General features: G+C 47.3%; 2 protein-coding genes across 3 annotated transcripts in view; both read right to left on the minus strand.

Annotated features, from left to right (window-relative positions):
- Positions 1–1,599: 1,599 nt before the first annotated feature.
- On the minus strand, positions 1,600–15,049 carry pafah1b1b (platelet-activating factor acetylhydrolase 1b, regulatory subunit 1b). The gene is made up of 11 exons (XM_060055804.1): positions 14,792–15,049; positions 8,828–9,047; positions 7,028–7,112; positions 6,867–6,941; positions 6,444–6,650; positions 4,903–5,071; positions 4,453–4,555; positions 4,068–4,296; positions 3,730–3,831; positions 2,999–3,155; positions 1,600–2,847 (listed from the first exon to the last, which is right to left on the minus strand). The coding sequence occupies exons 2-11, from the start codon at positions 8,857–8,859 to the stop codon at positions 2,774–2,776; spliced, it is 1,233 nt and encodes a 410-aa protein (XP_059911787.1). The 5' UTR covers positions 8,860–9,047; positions 14,792–15,049; the 3' UTR covers positions 1,600–2,773.
- A 587-nt stretch (positions 15,050–15,636) lies between these two features.
- The window catches only part of LOC132460798 (clustered mitochondria protein homolog), a 17,077-nt gene continuing 9,047 nt past the window's right edge, over positions 15,637–23,666 (minus strand). For both annotated transcript variants that reach the window (XM_060055666.1, XM_060055665.1), the window contains exons 14-30: positions 23,441–23,666; positions 22,174–22,349; positions 21,759–21,860; positions 21,326–21,426; positions 20,925–21,077; positions 20,684–20,746; positions 19,755–20,002; positions 19,573–19,657; positions 19,200–19,353; positions 18,587–18,726; positions 18,247–18,327; positions 18,024–18,149; positions 17,229–17,350; positions 16,955–17,048; positions 16,734–16,868; positions 16,395–16,468; positions 15,637–16,196 (exon numbers count right to left, since the gene is read on the minus strand). The exon at positions 23,441–23,666 is cut by the window's right edge and continues 77 nt beyond it. In XM_060055666.1, coding sequence (XP_059911649.1) covers positions 16,121–16,196; positions 16,395–16,468; positions 16,734–16,868; positions 16,955–17,048; positions 17,229–17,350; positions 18,024–18,149; positions 18,247–18,327; positions 18,587–18,726; positions 19,200–19,353; positions 19,573–19,657; positions 19,755–20,002; positions 20,684–20,746; positions 20,925–21,077; positions 21,326–21,426; positions 21,759–21,860; positions 22,174–22,349; positions 23,441–23,666 — 2,156 coding nt within the window. In that variant the 3' untranslated portion in view covers positions 15,637–16,120. The remainder of the gene's footprint in view (positions 16,197–16,394; positions 16,469–16,733; positions 16,869–16,954; positions 17,049–17,228; positions 17,351–18,023; positions 18,150–18,246; positions 18,328–18,586; positions 18,727–19,199; positions 19,354–19,572; positions 19,658–19,754; positions 20,003–20,683; positions 20,747–20,924; positions 21,078–21,325; positions 21,427–21,758; positions 21,861–22,173; positions 22,350–23,440) is intronic.

The raw sequence follows: 23,666 nt of genomic DNA on the forward strand, positions 1-23,666 counted from the left end.
CGAGAGCGTGACTAGCCACCCTGCTGTCTCGGGACCATACCCGTCAGTCAAACTAAAGGGCGTGGTGTTACAAACGGCAAAGCGTGCGTGACTTTGTACACAGGTTGCAATACAGTGCATTCATCTGAAAGCAACGTATAATGTTTTTTTTTTCTTCTCTACAGACCTAAGTCGTCCAGTGTTAAGGGTGTTGGTGTCGTTCTTTATTGCATGTTATCGTATTTCAGAAGACCTATCAAGTTTATATTCAAAGTGACGTCACGTCAGTATCGAAACTATAAGGGCGCGACGTGTTGCACGTGGACTTCAGACAACCAGTCTCTCACACGCACACACACACACACACACACACACACACACACACACACACACACACACACACACACACACACCTATATTTATATATAGGCCTACTGTAAATATGTAATTTACCCGGACATATTATCAATTAATCAATTAGTTTGTATGATGTTCCCACAATGCTGGCACAGGATAGTATTTTTAACATAACAAATGATCTGTTCTCGTTTAACATAATAATATTCCTTCAAGTCAAGGAACAAAACATCTTTAAACGATCGAGTTATCGTGTGTGTATGTGTTCATTAAACATGAAGTCCAAAATTGATAGTGCTCCCTGTGGACCTATATCCAAATTACACGGAATACGGAACGTGTGTCCTGCTACTGTCGGCCTGTAGATGGAAACATTTCTACATAAACATTGAGCTCACAAGGGCCTATTATTGGATCTACGTTTAGCCAGTGACACACAAACCTACATTGGCACGTTCCGGTACTATAAGTATTCAGGTAGCTGTTTATTTTACACTTAAGAGTTTCTCACACATAATTCCTCTCAGAGGAATGGCCAGAGACATGACGGCTGAGAGACATGACCTTGGACCGTTCCCCCCATCCCCCATGTGAGACTTCTCTTGGCTGTCGACTTGAAATGAGGAAGGTGCTTTTAAACTACAAGCATTTCCAAAGAGATCGTCATGCAAGCTCAAGCTGACAGACCGATAGTTACAAACCAACACGAAAGGCACGGCTTGACCGACCCGTTTTTAGTTGGGTCTCAGATGTCGTGGTCGCCTTTCTCCAGCTAGCAGCCAAGCTGGGACCCGGCTTCCTTCCCCAGCATCTGGGCGGGGTGACGTGGTGCAGTCAGTGCCGTGGTAACTGCCGCCCTGGCGACCGTTGCCGGGATACAGAGGGGGACATTAAGAGACTAAAAGCCTCGGGGCTGGTCAACAGGTGTGTGTGGGGCCTACATAATTGATAAGGTAGCTTCACTCTCCGTCTGCCTCTTGATTTCTCGCCTTACTTCCCCGCTGCTCCAGACAGCCTGAGCTAGCGTTGCTGCCAGCCACCAGACGCTGCAGGTGGATGAGGGGTGGCAGGTCAGCCGCAGCCTTCAGACGTGCTAAGAAACACATTTCAGTTTCACCTTCCCCCAACAACGGTCTGTGTGCAGAGTGCCTCCATGCTAACAGACGGGTGTAGTATCAGGCTATTGAAGTTTCCCCGAGTACCTACAGGATGTGCAGCATTCACCATATCGCTTTTAAAAAGAGACGCCAGAACCACGAAACGTTACATTTACAGATTTTTTATTTCATTATGTTGCAAACAATGACATCCAGATATATTGATACACAAAATGTATTGTGAGTGTATGTGCATTTCTGAGTGTATGCGTGTGTGTAAAGAGCAGTGGGACCACAGAAAGCAGAACGTCCTCCCCGTGAGGGAGCGTGACGGGCGTACAAGGCAGAAAGAGAGCGAGCGACAGGGGGGGGGGGGGGGGGTTGGGTGGGGGGCAAACACTCACACATCGACAGCTCATAAAAAGGTGAGCAGACCTCTGTGAAACACACCTGTGTCTACTCAGCAGCATAGGGATATTTAAGGTCCGTGAGTGTCTACTACACACGCTCTCACTATAGAGGAACCAACAGAGCCAGAAGCTTTCCTTTCTCCCCCTCCTCTGTGCCACGTCCTGTCCAATCAGAGAAGAGCTGGCGGAAACCGTTTGCCCTGTCATTATATACACACAGAGACGAATACACACGCGCACACACACACACGCGCAGTCATACACACGCTTTTGGAAAGAAACGCATGTGTTCTACGGGGATGGGGGCTAAAGCATGATCCATTTTCCACCTCCAGGTGGTGTACTACAGACCAGGCAGTGTACTACAGACCAGGCGGTGTACTACAGACCAGGACCGAAACCTCTCTGTGGTCTCCGTCTCCAGCCCCCCACTGCGACGACAGACCCCACAGTGGAGGTTGGGATGTATAAAAAAAAAAAAAAAAAAAACTGCAACCTAAACTCTTCAGCCACGGCGGGTCAAGATTGTATTTTTTTTCGTGCTCAACTTGTCAGTTACCCGGACACAGATACATTTAACCCTGGACCCCTCTGGAGTCATGACGACGGTATGCAAATTAGGCAAATTCAACAGTATACAATTCTTTTTTTTCTTCTCCATTTGATTCACCATGCAAGGAATACTTCTGTTGCTGTGTGTGTGTTCTTGTGTCAAGAGGTTGCGTGACATTTATTAAGCGTACCCTACATCCAGAATAATTTACATAAAAGGACAATAGTCATGTTGATAGAGCTGGAATAGTAGAGGGAGGGGGGAGGTTAACTATGGTTGGGAGTGCAGGAGGCTGGACGGGGGCGGGGTTGGAGGGGGTTACGCTGGAAAGCGGGCGGGGTTTGGGCGGAGTAGGGCGGGGTTTATCGACATCGGCCTCAGCGACACTCCCAGACTTTGACTGTCTGGTCGACGCTGCCCGTCACCACATAGGGGGCGCTCTTGTGGAAATCTGCAGGAGAGAGAGACGTTTAGTGGACACGATCACAAATAACATCTCTACATGCTACAAAAGGCACAGTCCTCTGGACCACAGGCAGTGCCTGGATGCAGGAGACGTGTGAGGCAGGCGGTGTGAGCCTTGTCGTCCGTGCGGTTCTCACCCAGAGAGGTAACAAAGTGTTCATGGGCACACAGGGTCTTCATACAGCGCTTGTTTTTGTAGTCCCAGATTCGCAGGGTTTTGTCATCAGCGCAGCTCACGATGAACCTGCCGCCCGGATGCACCACGACTCCCCGCACCCAGTTGTCATGGCCGACCTAGGACAGAGAGAGGAACAGTGTCCTGTGTGTTACAGAGCTCTATCCAGAGGAACAGTGTCCTGTGTGTTAAAGAGCTCTATCCAGAGGAACAGTGTCCTGTGTGTTAAAGAGCTCTATCCAGAGGAACAGTGTCCTGTGTGTTAAAGAGCTCTATCCAGAGGAACAGTGTCCTGTGTGTTAAAGAGCTCTATACAGAGAGACAGGGTCCCGTTTGTTACAGAGCTCTAGACAGAGGAACAGTGTCCTGTGTGTTAAAGAGCTCTATACAGAGAGACAGGGTCCCGTTTGTTACAGAGCTCTAGACAGAGGAACAGTGTCCTGTGTGTTAAAGAGCTCTATACAGAGAGACAGGGTCCCGTGTGTTACAGAGCTCTAGACAGAGGAACAGTGTCCTGTGTGTTAAAGAGCTCTATACAGAGAGACAGGGTCCCGTGTGTTACAGAGCTCTAGACAGAGGAACAGTGTCCTGTGTGTTAAAGAGCTCTATACAGAGAGACAGGGTCCCGTGTGTTACAGAGCTCTAGACAGAGGAACAGTGTCCTGTGTCTAGCGTGCGGATCAGAGGTCTTACCAGCGTCATGAGACACATGCCGGTGCTGACGTCCCACATCTTGATGGTCTTGTCTCTGGAGCCTGAGAGCAGGAACGGCCCAGGCTTGCCACTCTTCTTATTCTGGGAAGGTAGAGGTGCATTAGATGATGCATTTGGTGCATGCAAGACACATGCAAGACATGTGTCTTGCATGTGTTCAAGACACAGAACCAGGGGGCAACAGACTTTGAATAGATAAACAATCCTATCAAGGTCATATGCCTACTGTATGGAAACACTCCATCAGGTTGAATATTGGTGTCTACAAAAAGCCTTTGGCTCCCAACTGCGTGCGGCGCGAGAGAGGGGGGGCCCACCTCGGAGCCGGTGGCCTCCAGGATGGTGGGGTGGGCGCTGTCCGGGGCCCAGGCGATGCACTCCACCACGTGCTCGTGCTCCCGGAGCTCCGCCTTGCACTCCTTGGAGGAGGCCACCCACACGCGCACCGTCTGGTCGTTGGAGCAGCTAGCCAGTAGGGAGCCGTCCTGGTTGGGGCGCACCATGCGCACCCACTCCCGGTGGCCCGTGAAGGTCTTCACGCAGTAGCTGGAGGGGGGGGGGACGACGACTTTAGTCCGACTTTAATGCACCTTTATTAAATACATAAAAGCTGATGAAGGAAATCACAGGATTTGTCTGTTCCAGTGGTTCAAACGGTGTGACTGCCGTCTGGCCTGTCTGCGGCGCTTCAGCCTGACTCACCCAGTGGCCACCTCCCACATCTTGATGGTCTTGTCTCTGGAGGCGGACACGATGTGGTCTCCGTTGGGCATGATGGCTACAGAAGACACGTTGTGGTCGTGGCCTGGGAAAAAAGCAAACGAGGCGGTCACTCTTCTGCGTGTTCACCATAGGGACAGATCAGCCTTCTCCCCAACCAGGACTCAGACGAGGGAGGATTCAGCCCAGAGCTTCAGTCTGAACAGTTAACTGCTTTCTTATCTGCAACTTAATAACAATCCTACAAGTTGAAATGTGTATTTTGTAATTGGTTTCAGATGGGCCAGCAGTTGATTGCATAGCAGAGGGTGTTTTTCACCCTACCTGGTCAGGGGAACTGAATGTGTAATCCCACACTGAATTACCCCAAACAGCTAGCCATTAAATCCAAGATGGCTGCCATGTGGCTACGGGCGTGCGGGCGTGTCTCACCATGCATGGTCCGGATGCACTCGAAGCCCTGGAAGTCCCACAGCTTAATGCTCATGTCTGCTGAGCAGGAGGCCAGCAGCTTGCCCGTCTGGTCGAAGGAGATGTCTTGCACAGAGTCTGTGTGGCCCTTCAGGGTCCGCTCAAAGTCCCCCGCCTCATAGTCCCACACCTGGTGAAAGCAGACCATGAGTCAGAGCCCGCTTCTGGATAAATACAAAAGCAACCAGAACCGCAGAAAGAGCAACAACAACAGCCCACTCCTTTGCTCATCAACTCCTCCATTGAAGGATTTGCTGCGGTATAAGTGAAAGGGAAGGCCTTCGGGACACAAACAATGGCTCTGGAAATAAACCACTCGCCTGATCTGGGTAAGTCAGGCAATCGCCGATTTACAGATTTCTCCAACCAGGATCCTAACCCTATCCCTTTAAAATGACTGACTAGATCCTCTACTTCAGGAAAACGTTCCTTTTCTACAAGGTAATGGCTCATAACAGGAACATTTAGTGTATCTATTTTCAGCACACCTGAAGGCACAATATGACATCAATAAGTTTTGACATGGTCCAGAATAAACGAATGATTAGCGTTCAGGTAGAGGGACACAAAAGTTAAGAGCATTCAAACAAGTAGCCTGCGAAGCTCTCCTGGCTGAAGGTTGATGCTGCTGCTGCTGCTGCTTGGTTATACATCCGGCAGCAGAACCTTTAACAACAACCAGAAACACCTTATCAAATAATGGCAGGATATGCCCAACCAGCCGCCTGGGTGGGTTAATAAAGACCCCTGCCCTGAGGTGCTCCCAGGGGCTAAACTAGGCTGTGTTCAGAGGTGCCAAATGGGAGAATCTAAAGACACAGGGATGAACCATTTGAAAGAGCAGGCCTCACCGAGGGCAGTTCCAGACTCACAGTATGCAAATGTTGCCTTAGGTAAATGTGACATCATCCTGTTAGAGTTGGACTAGTGGAAGCAGACACCCGTCTTCTAGATTAAATAAATGGCGTTGATCTAACAATGCATGCATGCCCCTCTCTGACAATAACACGGTCTGTAGCTGTGAAATAAATCAAGACCTTTCCCATGGTGCATTACTCAAGGGTTGCGTCCGACAACAGCCGCAGCACTACTTCCTGAAATGATCAGTGACAATGCAGAAAGATCAGGAAACAAGGAGGGGGGGGGGGGACGGGGGGACGGACGAGAGAGGACGAGGGGGCGAGATCCACAGAGAACAGAGAGCAACGTGCTGCAGTGCTCTTGTTCTGCTTGGTAGTGCCTCCCTCAGGCGTACCGACAGGAGAAGCACCCTGTTCAAAGAGGGCCTTTCAGGGGATCTGCACGCTACAATATGAAAGGAAACCCAACTCTGCAATTGGTTTCAAGTTAGAATAACCGTGTCCTATTACCCAATGCATCAACATCCTGAGGCTGATGTTCTGCTTTGAGTGCCATCCAATAACTTCACTGTAACAGTGTTTAAATGATGGGAGAGAACTTTCAATCATCAAAGTTGAATGTAAGCCAGTTCCCGGTCGTACCTTAATGGTGGCGTCCTCGGAGGCCGTGACCATGACGGAGAACACAGGGTGGAAGATGACGCGCGTCACCGGTGCGCGGTGCCCGCTCAGGGCGTATCTCTCGGGCGGGCGGGGTATCCACTCCTTGGGGTCCCTCTTCTGGCCCACGGGGCCCCCATGGGTCATCTCCTCCTTGGCCTCGTTCAGCTTGGACTCCAGCTCCATCACCTGTTCGACACCAGGGGTCAAACATCACTGGTCCACTCAGCCCTCAGTACACAGGGGGTCATGCTCATAAATACACGACTTGTACGGAGAAAGACTGGCCAAGAAACGGTTCTCTCGTCAAGAAATGTCCGGCCACGCTGTGGCAAGGTAGAGCAGTACGGATGGATCGAGCGATGCAGGTGGACAACAGCAGCAAACAGTAAACACAGTGCTCACCTTCTTCTGTAATCTGATGACTGAGGTCCATTTCTTCTCCAGAAGGCCGGCGTACTTCTTATCTACCTCTTCATTCTGCAGGCAGAGACAGAAAGAAGAGCTTGTGGTCAGCGGGCAGCCGTCCTCGCTCCTGACCTCCTAACCATGAGGGCTCCACCTACCATGTCTATCTCCGCCTCCTTCTTGAAGGTGGAGTAGGCCTCCTCGTAGCCATTGGACCGGAGATAGTCTGCTATCGCTCGGTTTCTGGGGAAAATAAGTGAAAAGGGGGATCACTTAAAAATATAAATCTAACTGCTGAATATTGTTCACCGGATTATGTGAACAAAAACAGTGAAATACATACGTCATTGACTGGGGTATTTTGAGGGGGGTACGAGTGTGTTTTCTTAATTTAGTAGTTCCACCTTAAGCAAGTTGACCAGTCTGCCTTAAGAGAAAGAGCCACACCCTTTCTGAGCGATGGGAGAGCTGGTTATCCAGCTCCACCTTAATTCTCCGCACCAGCACCAGAGAAATGCTGCACCTTCAGGGGGAAGGAAATCGACTTCTTCAAATCTCAGAGAGTCCGTTTTTGTAGTCAAGGGAACAGTAAAACATCACCAAAAAATGCCTTGTTCTTAAAATGTCTGGGATTAGCCTCTGCACTGAAAAGGGCCACTGTGAAAATATTCACACCCACACATAATGACATAAGTCCAGTCGCTTGACCCATGATGATGAGTGAATATTTTATGAGCGCCAAGTGCTATATTTAGCCTGTGTTTTATGGCTGCCTCACAGGCTGATATCGAATCCATGTGCAGTGTGACAACTTTCAATTGAGTCCAATTCTGGCAGGAGTTGCCACCACCAGAGGACAGCAGTAAATAAACATGTACACATGTGCTTCTCACCCCACAGCCCATTGCAGTGGGGACAGGAAGAGGCCCTTGAGAAGCAACACTTCATCCAGGGATGGCTAGGGGGACACATAAGTGGCCATTGGGCAGAAGCAATAACGCTAACCAGGAGTAATTGGGTTTCAAACCAAAATGCCTAGCATAGAATGAAGGATTTAAGCAAAAGAAGCGACGATTCCCCCCATCAAGAGCCCTGCCAAAGACGTACCCCAATACCCTTCCCTACGCCCATGTTCTCCATGCCGTACACGAGAGCCTGCCCCGTCCTTACTGGTAAATGTTTAATACTGGTAAATGTTTAATATCTGGACCTCAGACTGCCTGTAGTTTGATGAGCACCCTTGTTGTATTTGAAGAAACGGCTCAACCACCACGTTGGCCCACTGATTATATTTCAACCACATCTAATTAACTAAACAGTCTGTTGATTGTTGATTGATTGTCTTTCTTTTTGCCAGTAATTCATTGAATCGACAAAGAACAAGAGACAGCTGACCAACAGAACAGGTCAACATATCATCCATTGAGGCATACAATGAATAGCTCAGTGTTCCCGTCTATGGGAACTACCAGAGGCGGCCCAGGAAATGTACACTTTGATTTTCTGGGTTGCCCCCATCCCCCGCTCTCCTCCTCCCGTCATGTGGCCTATGAAATATTCACACTGACCCGCCGCCCGTCCACGCATCCTCAGAAGGCAGGTCACTCGGCCCACAGGCTCTAGGGTTACACAGCGGCAGCAGAGCCCGATCACAACGCAGATAACACGGGGACTAAACGCTGTGATATTGATCTGCCGCTTTTAGGAAGGGGCTAGCATAGATGGATGATTGACAGCAAGGCTGCCGTCATCATGACAATGGTACGTCTAGGTTAGTCTCGCCTTGTGTGCGTCTAGTGTGTTCGTGTCCGTTGCCAACGAGTGAGGACACCACTCACACTGACTGAACACTGCTTCTGTCCAGCCACGCTTCTGCTTGTTTATGTTCAGGCCTGTAAAGAGACTTCTGCACGTCTGTATGCAGTGTAATGTGTGCAGTGGTGTGTGTGAGCGCTTACAGTTCGTCTCGCTGCCTCTGTGACAGCACCATGGTGGCAGGCCCGCGGCTCTCCCCTGGGAGGGAGGACGAGGTGGAAGGTGGCGCTTGTGTCTAGGACGTGTGCAGGTCTGGAGTCCGCCCGAAGGAACTGGAAGGCTGGGCAGACTGGGCTCTGCGGAGCTGGGGCAGACCGTCAGCGATGGTCCACGGAGACAAGTCACCAGTCAATGGCCCAACATCTGATTCAGAAACAGACCAACCAGGAGAAACTATTACAACTATTGTTTTGTCAGGGGGTAGGAAGATGGAGTCATACAATTGTTTTGCAGTCTGAAAAGTGGTTATTTAATTCATTGGTAGTTAGGGTAGCGGTATTGTGTTGTTCATGAGTAGGTAAGCACTTGTTGTATTGAATCCTAACCTGCCTATATTCTGATATAAAGTGTTGCACTATCCTTGCTTAGCGTATGACCAACAGATATTCAAGAAAACGCAAATATATCAATCCAAGAGGGAGATCAGTCAGATTATATAGTATTCTCAATTCACATATCTGATACCTGAAGACTTGTTGACAGCAGATGTCTTCATATTACTACTCATGATAAACGCAAGACTCTGATAAAAGGTAATTTGTCCGTTCATTATTCTCAGCATCAGCAGATAGTGAGTTGCTAGTCCGGGCCTCGCCCTGTGTCCCCGCTTCAGAACGGCAGGATCAAAAGGTAACCAGCATGAATGAACAAAGTCTGATGCAGCCCTCTGTTTGGTGATCTACAGAAAGGCAGCAGTAAAAATGAAAATGATCAAAAATGCCATCACTATGTTGCCATAGTGATCAAGAGTTTAAGGTAAAGCAATTGTCAGCTTGATCATCATTATTGTCTCTGGTAAACCATGCATGGCGACGCTATTGAGAGAGACAAGATGTTTACTGGGAGCTCAATTCATTGGTTACCGAGTTCTGGGCCCCTGGATGCTGCCATATTAACAGACCCCTGGTGTGTATGTTCAAATTACAACTTACTAACTAAGTTTCACAAGGGTCAGATAATGGATGAGGGGGATAGGGACAGGTGGTTGCGTTATTCAATTCAGCCATGTTCTGAGACCATCGTATTTGAGGTGGCCTTCATGTTCGTTGACTTGGCTATAGAGAGTGGTTTCCAAAACCAAACTATTGAGATAAAACTTCAAACTTTCATGTTATCAAAAGCAACCATAAACGTACCGCAGTGCAAGTTAACATTGGCTTGTAGCACCGATTGCTATTGGTATGAATGATCAATTCAACAGATAGTGATAATCATAGGTCTATTATGGTAGTTAACCCCTATGGATGATCAAAACATATAACTATAGGTATATGAATGTAGTTTACCACTATGGATGCAAAAATAGGATAGGCTCTACCGCAAACATGTCCAACAACATGAATAACCATGGTGACTAAGACAAAGATACCGAACTGTGATGGTTACACCCATCCACAGGCTAGAGCAATTAAGATCCACCTTGATTCAAATCCCTTTATGACTTTTTCTGTAAATGGAGAAGCATTGTATTTGTGACCTACAGTTTCCTTTGGCTCCATGACAAAGAGCAACAAACAAATGCATTCAATGTAAAGGACCTCTACTTGTAAGCTATGACCTATAGCTTTAAATTTACAGACTGAGCACAATTCATAAATATATCAAGGAACCTCCTCCCCTGACTCTTGGCTGCTCTTAGGAACTGCAGCTTACACCACACAGGCCACGTGGTCATCTGAAGGAACGGTTTGGGGCGGGACATTAACAATGGCCACGATATGGTCAGAACTGACAAAGGTGTGCATTTTTTAGACCTCATCAAAATATGTGAATTAATTTCAGTGTTTCCCATACATAGACCAATGTGTGGCGCAGTGCCACAGAATCAACACCGGGCGCCACAAATTGATTCTGTTTTTCTTTCTTTTAAGCGATTTTTCAATAATAAAATAATAATAAATATCGTTCCTCTCCCCATTAGGACTCCATGTCCTAACCCCCCCACCACACATTGCTACCTGGTCTGGGGGAAACACTGCATTTATTGTTGATTTCACACTAGAATAGTATGAAAAAAATAAATAAAAAATATCTGTGTCTATAGTTTTATCCCATATCTTTCAAACCGCTACCTCCGTCTTCCAATATTCAGTTTCTCATCCCAATATTGAAAGCTACATTTACCCAGCTACATTTGGTAGGATGACAGTATCGACAGAACGCAGCTGGATAAAAGTGTCGGCCTTCAGGTCATCCAGAAGCCACCGACGGCAGCCCAGAACGCCCTCAGCACCTGGCGCGGCGCTAACAGTAAGCAGCTTAGCCACCAGCTACCAGAACAGGCGCGTCTGAGCGACAGGGCCCAGCCAGCTGAGCAGGGCTGCAAGAGACCAAAAGCTAAGGAGATTAACTCCCCAGTCCCCACACAGAAGACCTCAACCACAACAAGCTGCCAACAAGAGGGTGGTAGTGGGTCTTTCTGTGCACGCACACCATACTATGGGTTGAATCCCGCTCATTCAATTAAAAGAGGCATCAGAGAGCCAAAAGAAGACAGCCATGATGGATGACGGCAACAGCCCAGGGATCCTTCTGCTCTTACCATTATTATTGGATAATGTTTTTCTAGTTCTAGGCCATATTTACCCCTATTATGTGCATGAAATGCAAACCATAGCCCTAATTAGCCATCCGGACTACAGGAGTCGAGTTGGTCTATGCATTGCCTTTTTTTCGAGGGCTCCCCGCTATGAAAAGATGACATAATAGGCTAATTTGAATGTTGGCCCTGGAAGCATGCAGCTGACAAAGGGCTATGAAAACAATCGCGAGCCGACAGGTCGAGCCCACCACTTGGGCGCTGAGACACGCGGCTGACCAGAGCTGAGCATGTCACTGCCTGCCAGCTAATCAGTGTTTAGAGTGAGCCAGCCGACAAAAAGCTAAAATGGAATAATGCATCTTACATTAGATTAACAATTCAAATTCACATTTTCAATAATGCATCCTCATTTTATCTAGCCGGAATTTGTGCTAAAACCATATGAACATACATAGCATATAGCATGAGTTTTTTCAATGTCAATGAATGACATCCCATTGAATTAGTCATTAACTGAAAGGAATTCCCAGGATTCAAGTCTTTAGAGCATAACTGCACAACAGTAATTGAATTGTGCTATATCAAAAAGTTCAGACTTTAAATTAATTTAAATTAAAAAAATTGTTAAAGCAGCACCCAGCGAGAACAGACAATACCTTATGCCTTGTGAAAGCCTACATATCCTGAATAGCAACACAATAGGACACATTATGGATGCATCATAAAACAGAACATATGGATCTCTTGATTTCACTTATTAAGTCTCATCTTTCAGAAGGACTTCCTGATGGCAAAGGGCCCATGCCTCAAGGTTGTACATGGTGCAATTTCACAGCCTGAGGCAGATAGTATGTTGTTCCTTTTCAAAAACAAGAGTAAGGGGCTTGAAATTCCCCTGGCATCTTGTGTGTAATGGGTGCATGGCATGAGCCCCCCTGTGCAGTCCAACTAGGGCCACAACAAAATTAATGCGTGGAGGAACCTGCAGAAACAGCAGCTAAGCATTTCACATTTCACAAGCAGAGCACTTTGAAGATTAGAGTCTCGCCCCAGGACAACACACAGACAGACCAGGCATTGGAAAAAAAAAAAAACATAACATGAAGACTACTGTAACTGGACATGCTATTCGATTACACTCCCCCACCCCTACCTCAATGAGGCCTCATGCAGCCCACACCTAGCATGGTCCTACAAGACTCTCGTACTTCATTTCATTTGTACAGAGTCTGGACCTACTCAATTGACAAACGTTAACTCACTTGAAGGCGGGTGTCTGATGAAGTTTAAAACTATTGGATCTGCCCAGTGCCACTCTGGATCCGTCATAACGAATCGCTAACGTTGGGCGGGGACTCACATTGCACGCAGGCGGTAAACAAACCAAACACCGTGCGTGAAGATGTCCGTCAACGAGAGCTGACTTTAACGTGATTGATCTCAGCCACTCCCTCTGTTCGCTGATTGGACGCAGAAAATGTAGACCGAGAAAACCCACTAACATACCCAGACCCAGACCTAGTACTGAAGGGAAATTCAAATTGAGTGGAAGTACTTAGGCGGGCGGAGCCAGGCTAGCACACACCTATACAATATGAATATATAATAGCGGCAATACCGAGCAATCAGTAATCCAAAAGTCTGCATTTAAAAATTCAGCACGAACTATAAAGTTTGTGTGGGACCATGTCTGAGTCTTTCAGCAGAGGATCATAAGGATTGTATGGCACCATTTTGATCATTCCAATAAAACTGCTTGTTTTGGCCCGTGACCCATACTAGTCTGCCTCAAAAGCTTGACATGTTTTGTAATCTCTCAGCAGGCCAAAGGAGCAGACAGGCCAAACAAAAGCAATGCATGAATTCATTCTGCTTTGGTCTGTTAATAGCTTGAGTAGGCTAGCGTAAACAGAATATAGTTCACATGAAGGTATTTTGATTACTAGCCTGAGGTTATGAAACAATTACTAGGAAACATGCTCAAAATGTTCAAATCTGAATTAACAAGCAGACTACTGATTGCAGTTGCAGAATTTCTTGACTCAATCGCTTTTACAAGAGCCAGGAAAACACATTCAAATCTATACGAGTGAACACGTGTGTTTAGTATTAGTTGGAGAGGCTAGGGGGGGATACTTAACATACATAGTCTCAGAATGCATTTCAATATTTCAAATGTTAAATACAATAGGATTGTACTGTGATCTTTGCAAGACAACGGAGACCATTGGGATGTCTGCTAGTTACTGGTCAATAACCTACTCCACCTTCCGGCCACTAGCCGGGTTAAAAAATCATTACGTCCCAAAGAAAATGAACAAATAATCGTGTTGGACCTGAATAAACTCGTCATTCTGACGCCTGGAATATGAATCATTGCTTTTTTTTAAATGATCACATAAAATAACAGGCCTCAGGAAGGTCCACCACCCGATCCCCACCCTGTTGGCTAAGATAGTCGTTTTTCAAACCTTACACATTTGATGACCAAAGTTTAAAGTAAGCACAACACTCAGAAATCAAATGGATCCAGAGTGTGGCTCTCCGCTGTGCGGCGGAGTCCTGCCGTCAGACACAAGGGCACGGCTGCAGCGACGCCTCAGCAACGCCCTTCTGCTGTAGCTTAGCTTAGCATGGACACGTTCACCGGCCTGTCAGGACCTCACTCTGCCCGGGATTAGATCCACATGCACCCCTAATAAAGTGACATTTGTCGCCTTCAAGTAACAACCTAAGCATGTTAGGAATGGTCTGGTTGTCGACCAATACCCTGGAGAAACTGGAGACTGCATCACGGTTCTCTGTATATAAAGTGTTATTATTCCCGACCTTAACGACTTAGTATATTTACAAGACAACGATTGATTGATTAAACAGCTTCACCTATGTTATAATATAATATGCAATATAATGTAATTTATCCTATGACGTGCATCTCAGTGAAATGTACCGGACCACAGCGACTGTCAGCGGGCTACCGCTAGCTTACTTCATGCTAGCCTGTCGCCACAACTTCCAGAAATAGACGAAGCATCAAATTTATGATCGTTAAGACAATAAGTGTCGGGCTACACGGAATGTCATTCACCCACAGTAGCAATTTGGTTCTAAGAATATATATATGCACATTCTGAGCAGAACAATTCTATATGATGTGATCCGGAGCTCATTAGATGCTCGTGTTATTACTACGCGGCTAGTTAGCGTAGTTAGCCTAGCGTCGGCCTCTCCGCCATTTTGAGGTCGGCGCGCAGAGCGCTACGACTGCGGGCGAAACGTCGTCAGAAATAACAACTGTCTTCAAGGAGCCCAGAAACACCAGACAGGTGGAAGACTGCATACTCACTGTCTGACAAGTAGTGCGTATCATAGTCCTCTTCGCTAGCGAAACGTACGATGGGAAACTCTGTGTTTGATCTAGAAATGAGAGTGTTCACATCCCACCCGGCTGACTGTCAGGTCCCTCCTCCTCGGTGCCGCCGCTGCGCCGCATCGCCGCATCGCTCCTCCAGCGCGGCGCGGACCGGATATGCGCGAGCTGGAGCGAGATGATGCGCGATTGCGCGGTAGCGATCCACGCGCACGCTCGCGGGCTCCAATGACTCCAACTTTGTGGTAACCGATGGCGCATCTATTTAAATATAATAGCTGACAGTGAAGCCTTAACCCTGAGAAGCAATTAACTTTTAATTGTTTAGCCTCTCGTAGATTAGGCAAATAACCACTCATTCTTATATATTTTATTTAGGCCTACCTGGAAGCAACCTCGTATTCAACCAGACCTGGCGGATAAAATGGCCTCGGGTTGTATGAGTGCAGCAGTATAGGATTTATTTTACAGGATTGGGAGGCTATTTTCAAATTGGAATAGATCATCTGACAGGCCAAATGATGTCCACAGGTGGGCTGCGGGGAAGTCAGACTACTGCACCTGACGTGATGTGGTGCTAGGCCCATCCTGCTGCATGGTTATAGCGGTGAGGCCTGTGTGTCAGTCTTTGGTAAAACGCAACCCACACTCAAAATATGGGTAGTTTCCGACCTGAACTCATCTTCTATATGCCTAGAGACAAATGGGATGTCCCCCCCCACGCACACACACACACACAGCAAGAAGATCACACTAATGCTACTTCAATTTATTGGAATGTGGTAGAATTCAACCCGATTAACACAGACCAGAACAATATGTAAAAGGTGCCCACTATGCCTTTAATACAGACAATCAATGAGCTTGCGGAAATTAATAGAATTAATAAAATACAATCAGATGATTTGCTGCCAGTGCATCAAACTGGATCTGTGATGCCCTCGCCGTCCCATATAAAAACACTTATATCAGGTTCAGACCATCACAGTACAGGGCGTTCATTTAAAGGCTCACACAAATCCTTGAAATATATTTGTTATCCACAGTATGCCATCATTGCTCATGTCCTTCCCCTCATCAAAGACATTCCCACCACCAAAGGGACGTAAAGTGGTCATCTCAACAACACATTTTTCAATATAAGAGCCACAAATACATTTGTTTGTTCTTGCTTTTATTAAGCAAGTTTGATCAACTGAAAGGAATAATGAGGAAAAATAGATTAGAATAAATATTATTAATTTAAAGAATTAGTATTTGGACGCGCAATGCCCACGGATGACTAATATTTTGTATAGTCTTGTGCTATTGCTCCACTCCGTGCACATGATCTGTTTGCGCTCCTTTCAATTCAATCTTCAGATCTGCAACTTGTTTCTCACTAGAAACACAAACACAGAGAGAGATCAGCCTAAACCAACGACACATTGAAGTCAGCAAGGCAAGTGTAGAACTACTGTATGTTGTGGATCTATTTTACAATAATGTTCACCTAATCACCCATTGCATAGATATAACCATTGGTGTAAAAAACAGCATGGCACAATAGTTAGATATAGTTAAATAATAATGATATTACCTCAGTGGTATGAACAGAATGCCACACGTTATATTGAGCTGCTGCAGGATCATGGGGAGGCTGGGTGTAGAAAACTGCAAAAAGAGAGAGAGAGAGAGAGAGAGAGAGAGAGAGAGAGAGAGAGAGAGAGAGAGAGAGAGAGAGAGAGAGAGAGAGAGAGAGAGAGAGAGAGAGAGAGAGAGAGAGAGAGAGAGAGAGAGAGAGAGAGAGAGAGAGAGAGAGAGAGAGAGAGAGAGATTAATAATATGTTATTGTTAAATTAACATGTGCGTACGTACAATATGCCCACACTTCACCCTTACATATGTCTGAATACTAAAACATAAAGCGGTAGGCTACCTTTGGCGGGGGAGTGCAGGCGTTGGGTGTGTTGCTGTAGATGTGGTTGAGAGCTCTCTGTAGAATCACAGCCTGCCTGGTCAGAGTCTGCAGGTACTCTGAGCTCTCCTTTGTGCTGTCATGGTCCTCACCTGCCTGGTTTGGTTATCAAAGGACCGGCAAACAGTTCATGGACTGCCGAGCCGTGACAATGTCCAGGAGGACGAGGAGTCAACACATACCTGACTCCTGTAGAGAGAGTACGCCTCCTTCTCATGCTGCAGTGCCAGACGATAGTCTCCTCTGCTCTCCAGCAGCGTGGCCAGCAGGTGATGACTGGCAACAAAACAAGAACTTTGTTGTTGTTTTTGTGAAGGATTGATATTCAGTTCAGTTGGTTTCATTGTTATTTTCTGTGTCTGTAAGTTCCTTAATGATGACGGTTTTATGCAGATGAAATTCTACCGGACTGAAGTATAGGGTTGTGTTGAATGTGACTTTTGCTATGAAGCTCACCTGTGTGCACATTTGAGTGATGAGGCACCGTTGTATTTCAGCGTCATCTTTAAGCCATTCTGCAGGAACTTCAGGGACTGGTCATAGTTCATCAGGCCATGAAGAACCAGACCTAGCATACTCTAAACACAACGACGGAACAGTTACCTTCATGTTTAGGTCATTTATCAAAAACCAGGTAAGTCTGGTGAACGAATGTAGAAAAGAAGATTGCCGAATTCATTGTTAACAGAACCAAAAAATAAGTATTTCACCAAAGGATTTAATTACTGAGGAGAATGCAAGCTAGTGTCAAAAGATCTGGAAAGGTTTATGTCTCTTCCCTGCAGACAAGGAAAGAGAATATTTTTCCCTTTTTAGTTTGAATGTTTCTACTTGTTTTAAAGGTGACATATTATACAACCAGGTGTGAGTGTGATTAGCCGTTACAAGCCTCTTCAGATATCACAAGTGGGCGTGTCAACCTAAATGTATGATGGATAGATGAGCAACGTTTGCTGCAGACACTGGGTAGGCTGGTAGACTGGTCTATCTCATACTCACACCTAGTGGCATGATACGTCACCTTTCAGAAACACGTCTCAATTGCCGACCCTCTCTGATGTAGTGTTTGTGTGGGACAGGCCTGGCTTGACCAGTAGGCTGTTGTTGCTTTATCAGGATTTGAATCCCTTGAGGGAACAGTAATTGTCAGGGTAATGCTCAGCGGCGTATCTGCTAGTATCCGAACTCTAAGCACGGGGCCTTTGAAACACTGGGGGGCTGTAGTCCTCAACCAGGGGGGCCGATACTCACATCCAGCTGCACGAGCTGCGGGTGATCCTCTCCACTCAGCAGGAGGGTGAGGTAACGGGCTCGGCCCAGCAGGCGCAACACAGCGGCTGGCTGCCCGGCGGCGAAGCAATACAAGGCCAAGAGCATCTGCAACAGAGGGGCGCAGGGCAGGGTTACTGCACCCCTACTGTGGGGACATCCCCGTAGGGCTCATATGAGGAAGGGAACGTGAAGGCACACTCACATAGTCCTGTATGGTCTGTGGGTGATCGATACCCTGGACCCTCTCAGTACACATCACCGCTTTCTCCTGGTGACTCAGTGCCTGGGAACGTAAGTGGGAGTGGGGGGGAAATCCAGGATCAGAAAATGAGAGTCCTGTCCTGTTTTTGCTTCGACAGGGCTCTGAGAAAACTGGGTTCAAATTGTCTTCCAGGACAGACTTTATTTCCAACCGTGCTGCATTGGGCACATAGCTCAAAGGCTGATGGGAGGTGACTTTTAGTTGTAAACCTAGAATTGAAAGCTATAAACCACACGATCAATGTGTTGTTTTATCCATGGTGAATATGTAATATGTATACGTCAGCATATTCTCCGGTGATGTAGCTGATCCGGGCCAGAAGACGAAGGCAGGTGGACACGTCCTCATGTTGGATCCCACATACACTGCTGAACAGGGTCATCGCCTGCTGGATCAGCTCATACCCCTCCCCAAGAAGACCTGAAACATATCAGTAGACCTTAATAGACCTGAGATAGACACATCAACATGGAGGACAGTAGACCCTAATGGACCTGAGATAGACACATCACCATGGAGGACAGTAGACCCTAATGGACCTGAGATAGACACATCACCATGGAGGACAGTAGACCCTAATGGACCTGAGATAGACACATCAACAGTAGACCCTAATAGCAGGGATGGGAAGTCTTTTATAGATTTTATAGATTTGTAGATTCCTAGATTGTACATCCAGTGATAGAAATATTTCAAAAATTCAGTTTCTCCCATCCCATCTTCCCTTCTATACATGTTCCCTCTTCAGAGGTCAACAAGCATGTAGCCAACTCTGTTGATGTGATGCGCGCTTGGACATAAAGGTATCAGTAAAAGCATTGTCCTGATCTACGTGTGTACATGAAGTATGTCCTTCTGGTCCTGCTCTACATGTTTGTACGGGGTCTTCCTACCCTGCTGCACGGCCACCTGGGCCTGCTGGATCAGGCCGGTGGCATCAGTGGCCGAGGGTCTGAGATGTTTGACCACGGGGGACATGTTGACCACATCCTCCTCACTGAACACTGGTCGGTGGCGGGACTCGAACACATAGTCCCTGAGCTGCACCTGTGGCCGGAGAACCAGGACAGCATGGATGGATGGGAGCGGAACAGACGTGTTGAATATAAACAGGCAATAGGATGGGAGGACGATCAAAGCCTCGCAGTGTTTTTGGAGCTGACTATTTTGGCTAATTAGCAACTTCCAGAAGTAGAACTAATGAGTGTAATCAACTGCCTCAGGTCAGTGGGGCATGATGGCAGGATGTTAGAACTGATGCCTGACCTGGATGCCTGTTTTCATGGCGATCTCTCTGAGCAGGGAGATCTTCTGGAGGCTCCATCTTTCCACCGCCTCGTCTACACTGTCACTACACAGAGAGAGGAGGCGAGAGTTTGAGCCAATCACAGAACAAACACACACGCGCACGCACTCGCAGACACACACACGCACACGCAGACACACACCAGTGTAGTGTGTAGTGGTAATAGTCCTCAGCCTCGTTCTGGATCTTCCGCCAGAGGTCGCCCGGGGTCATCCGCGCCCAGGCTGTCTCCGCCAGCGCGGCGGCCCGGCTCCCCTGGGAGCGGCGGCGGCGGCTCCCGCGGCGCCGGCTGAGCAGCTCGTCGGCCGAGTCAGGGGCCGAGGAGGCGGAGCTTAGCAGGCAGTTCAGGAAGTGACTGACCGCCGCCGACAGGGCCGCCGCCTCTACATTCTGAAGGTGAGTCCACAACACGTCACTATAGGCTGACCAAACGACAGACTCCGCCCCCTCACTGGTCACATGCTCACCTGGTCGGGGGGACGGGACCTCTGACATAGAACACTTTGTGTTACTAAAGTGTGACGTCACGTTTCCATAGCAACCAATTTTCGGTTCTACACAAACCAAATTAACAAGGGGAAATCCTATGCCACACGAACGTTTTATAGAAAATGAACGATTTTTTTGCAAATTGATTTGCGAGTTTGCTTTAGTAATATTGAGAATAGATTGTCTTCATATTAAAAACATAAACTTAAGTAACGTCGTCAAACTTTTCCTTTGAATACACCAGGGGAATACATGAAAGCCTCGACATGTTTCGATTGGTAGTGATTTTCACCTCTTGAAATTGATTTATTTTCATTTTTAAAGAAACAACACATGGCAGCAATGGAAAACGCCATCTCTCGTTCGGTTGTTTAGAACTGAAAATCCGGTTGCCAGGCCAACGTTAGTAATTAGTAATTAATACTCATTGTCCCAAAGGGATTAGAAATATGCCATTGCAAGTGACTCAGCCTAAAATGGGAAAGTGTTGCCAAGATCGCAATGAATATGTTTAATTCTGTTTGTTCATGAAATGATTATAAGTAGACATAAGTAGACATTCAACATTGTAAAACAACTGACCTGTAGATAGATCCTGAAGATGTGTTTGGCACTTCTGATGATCACCTCACTGATCGAGATTCTCTACAAGGAGAAGTCTCTTGGTCAACAGAGTGCAGAGGCATCAGGTATCAGCTGGGTTCAAACCTACTGCAGCTTTAGTTATGAATCCATGTTCATATTCTGCAGACCTCATGCACTGGGCTGCAGGCTGACCTGCAGAACATGAAGATGGCCGACACAGCGCCCTGGTGGTGGGTACCTGGACGTGGCTCAGCCTCTCTCCCTCCGGGGCCGTCTCCAGGGCCCTCAGCAGGAGCCCAAGGTAGCGCATGTTGACCCCCCGCTGGTGGAGGGCCAGTCTCAGAGAGCCCCCGTCCAGGGGCACTGCTGTGTGGTCTAGGAAGTCCCTCACCTCCAATTCATTAACACACACACAGACACACACACACACACACACACACACACACACACACACACACACGCGCACACACACACACACACACACACACACACACACACACACACACACACACACACACACACACACACACACACACACACACACACACACACACACACCCATGAGCAAAGATCCAAACGTAATAGGATTGGTGAAAAGATTAACTGAACCTGCTGAATATTATGTCAAAGAATACAAACCACTGCTGGAATCTGATTGGACAGGAGAAAGGCTGCAGCATCCCATAATAACTGCTTCTGCTTGGGCACCTCATAGACACTCTCTGAGGGAATACGGACAGCTGCAACATATGCACAGGCCTCCATGTCAATCATCAATCATTCAACCATCAATACATTAACCCATCAAACGTAAATCAATCAATTTATTCTTACGACAATCAGTATTCCCTAATTAACTGTTAATTGTATCTGTGTGTGTGTGTGTGTGTGTGGGGGGTGCATGTGCGCTTATGTTCATGCGTGTCTGCCTGCATTTGCGTGTGTGTGTGTGTGTGTGTGTGTGTGTGTGTGTGTGTGTGTGTGTGTGTGTGTGTGTGTGTGTGTGTGTGTGTGTGTGTGTGCGCGTGTGTCTGAGATGTAGGGTCAGGGGTGGGAGCTCAGAGGCTTATACCTGGAGAGCAAACATCCGGGTTGAAGCAGATCTCAAAGGAAGTGTCACTCACTGAGCCGACCGCCCTGCAGGCCTCCAGGATCATCTGCCTTCGCTGAGGATCTGAACAACCATCTGCATTTAACTCCTATACACTACGTGCATCACCAGGGATACCAACATTAAACTTTGGTCATTCATTCATTATACATGCAAGGAACATCGAGGAAATCTTAAGTCAATCTTTTACTGCCACAGTTTGTATGGAAAGTGACCCTTGGCACCAATATGCGCTAATACAGAAAAAGCTATTGCTTTTTCAATACCTATGATTTAACATAAATGGTGGTGTCTATCAGATTTGAGTATAATTTCATATATATCATATCCATAACATTATTCCCACTAGAGCTTCAATAAAGTTGACCTCTCTCACCCATGTCCTCCATGGCAGTGCCACCATTTTGTTTTGCCAATGTCTTGATGAGAGCTTCACTCTGTACATCTGCAGAGAGCCTGACTCCTGTGGAGTCTGACCTGTTCTCCAAGCTGACTCCATCTGCAGAAAGCTTCTCCAGGCCACTGGACACCATGTTCTGGAAGAGTGCGTACCTGACACAAAATGAAAGAGATGAGCCAAATGACAAAATTTCTGTTTCTCTTCAGGCGGGACAAATTAACCTTTAACTTGTAAAACAAGTTTTGACACACTGTTTAAAAATGTGCTGTAAATTCATTAAGAGTGGTCGTCCTTTCAGACCTTCCGAACTGACCCGTGTGTTATCTTTCCTTGATTGACATTGTCACTAATCAGAAATCCCCCCCCCCCCCGGCTGTCTGTATAGCCTCTCCGGTATCAACTGCTCCTGTTCAACTCTGTTCTAGTCCTAATCAGCTGGCAGTTGACAATCTTTTGAATAACGACATCTGGTAAAAGCCACTAGAGATTTTCCTATGCCACTAGATCACCAGCACCCTCTCATGACCACACGTCTACTCCTACTTAACCTGCCTTCCTAACCCCTCGAAACGTATTGCACGTATTATCTGTTGAGCATATGCCAGAGATGTGCCGAGGTTTCCTAACCTCTGCTGCTCTCACCCTTGCTGGACAAAGGCCTCTATCACCTCTATAAGCTTTATAATTTATGAGCTTTACGGGCTCTATGCACTCTAGGAGCACTAAGGGCTCTATGGGCTCTATGGGCTCTAGGAGCACTAAGGGCTCTATGGGTTCTATGGGCTCTATGGGCTCTATGGGCTCTATGGGCTCTATGGGCTCTAGGAGCACTAAGGGCTCTATGGGTTCTATGGGCTCTATGGGCTCTATGGGCTCTAGGAGCACTAAGGGCTCTAGGGGCTCTATGGGCTCTATCGGGTCTTTGAGCTCTATGGGCTCTATAAGCTTTATATGCTATGAGCTCTATGGGCTCTATGTGCTCTCCCCTCACCGATGCTGGACGAAGGCCTCTATGAGCTCTATAAACTTTATCATTTATGAGCTCTATGGGCTCTATGGGCTCTAGGAGCACTAAGGGCTCTATGGGCTCTAGGAGCACTATGGGCTCTATGGGCTCTAGGAGCAATAAGGGCTCTATGGGCTCTATGGGCTCTATGGGCTCTATGGGCTCTATGGGCTCTATGGGCACTATGGACTCTATGGGCTCTATGGGCTCTATGGGCTCTATGGGCTCCCCCCTCACCGATGCTGGACGAAGGCCTCTATGAGCTCGGGTCTCAGGCTTGCCAGGCTGTGTCTGTGTTTCCACGGGAAACCAAGCCTCTTGCATTCCTCGGGCACCCCCTCACTGCCGTCTGACAACAGGAAGTTAAGGTCCGGCGGGAAGGTCCCGTGAAGGTCCAGGATGTAGGCTCTTCCGTCGTTTCCCAGAATGCCCTTGGTCTGGACGCAGGAGCAGAGTTCTACCG

Source organism: Gadus macrocephalus, chromosome 7 (assembly GCF_031168955.1).
Source record: "Gadus macrocephalus chromosome 7, ASM3116895v1".
NCBI classification, from domain to species: Eukaryota; Metazoa; Chordata; class Actinopteri; order Gadiformes; family Gadidae; genus Gadus; species Gadus macrocephalus.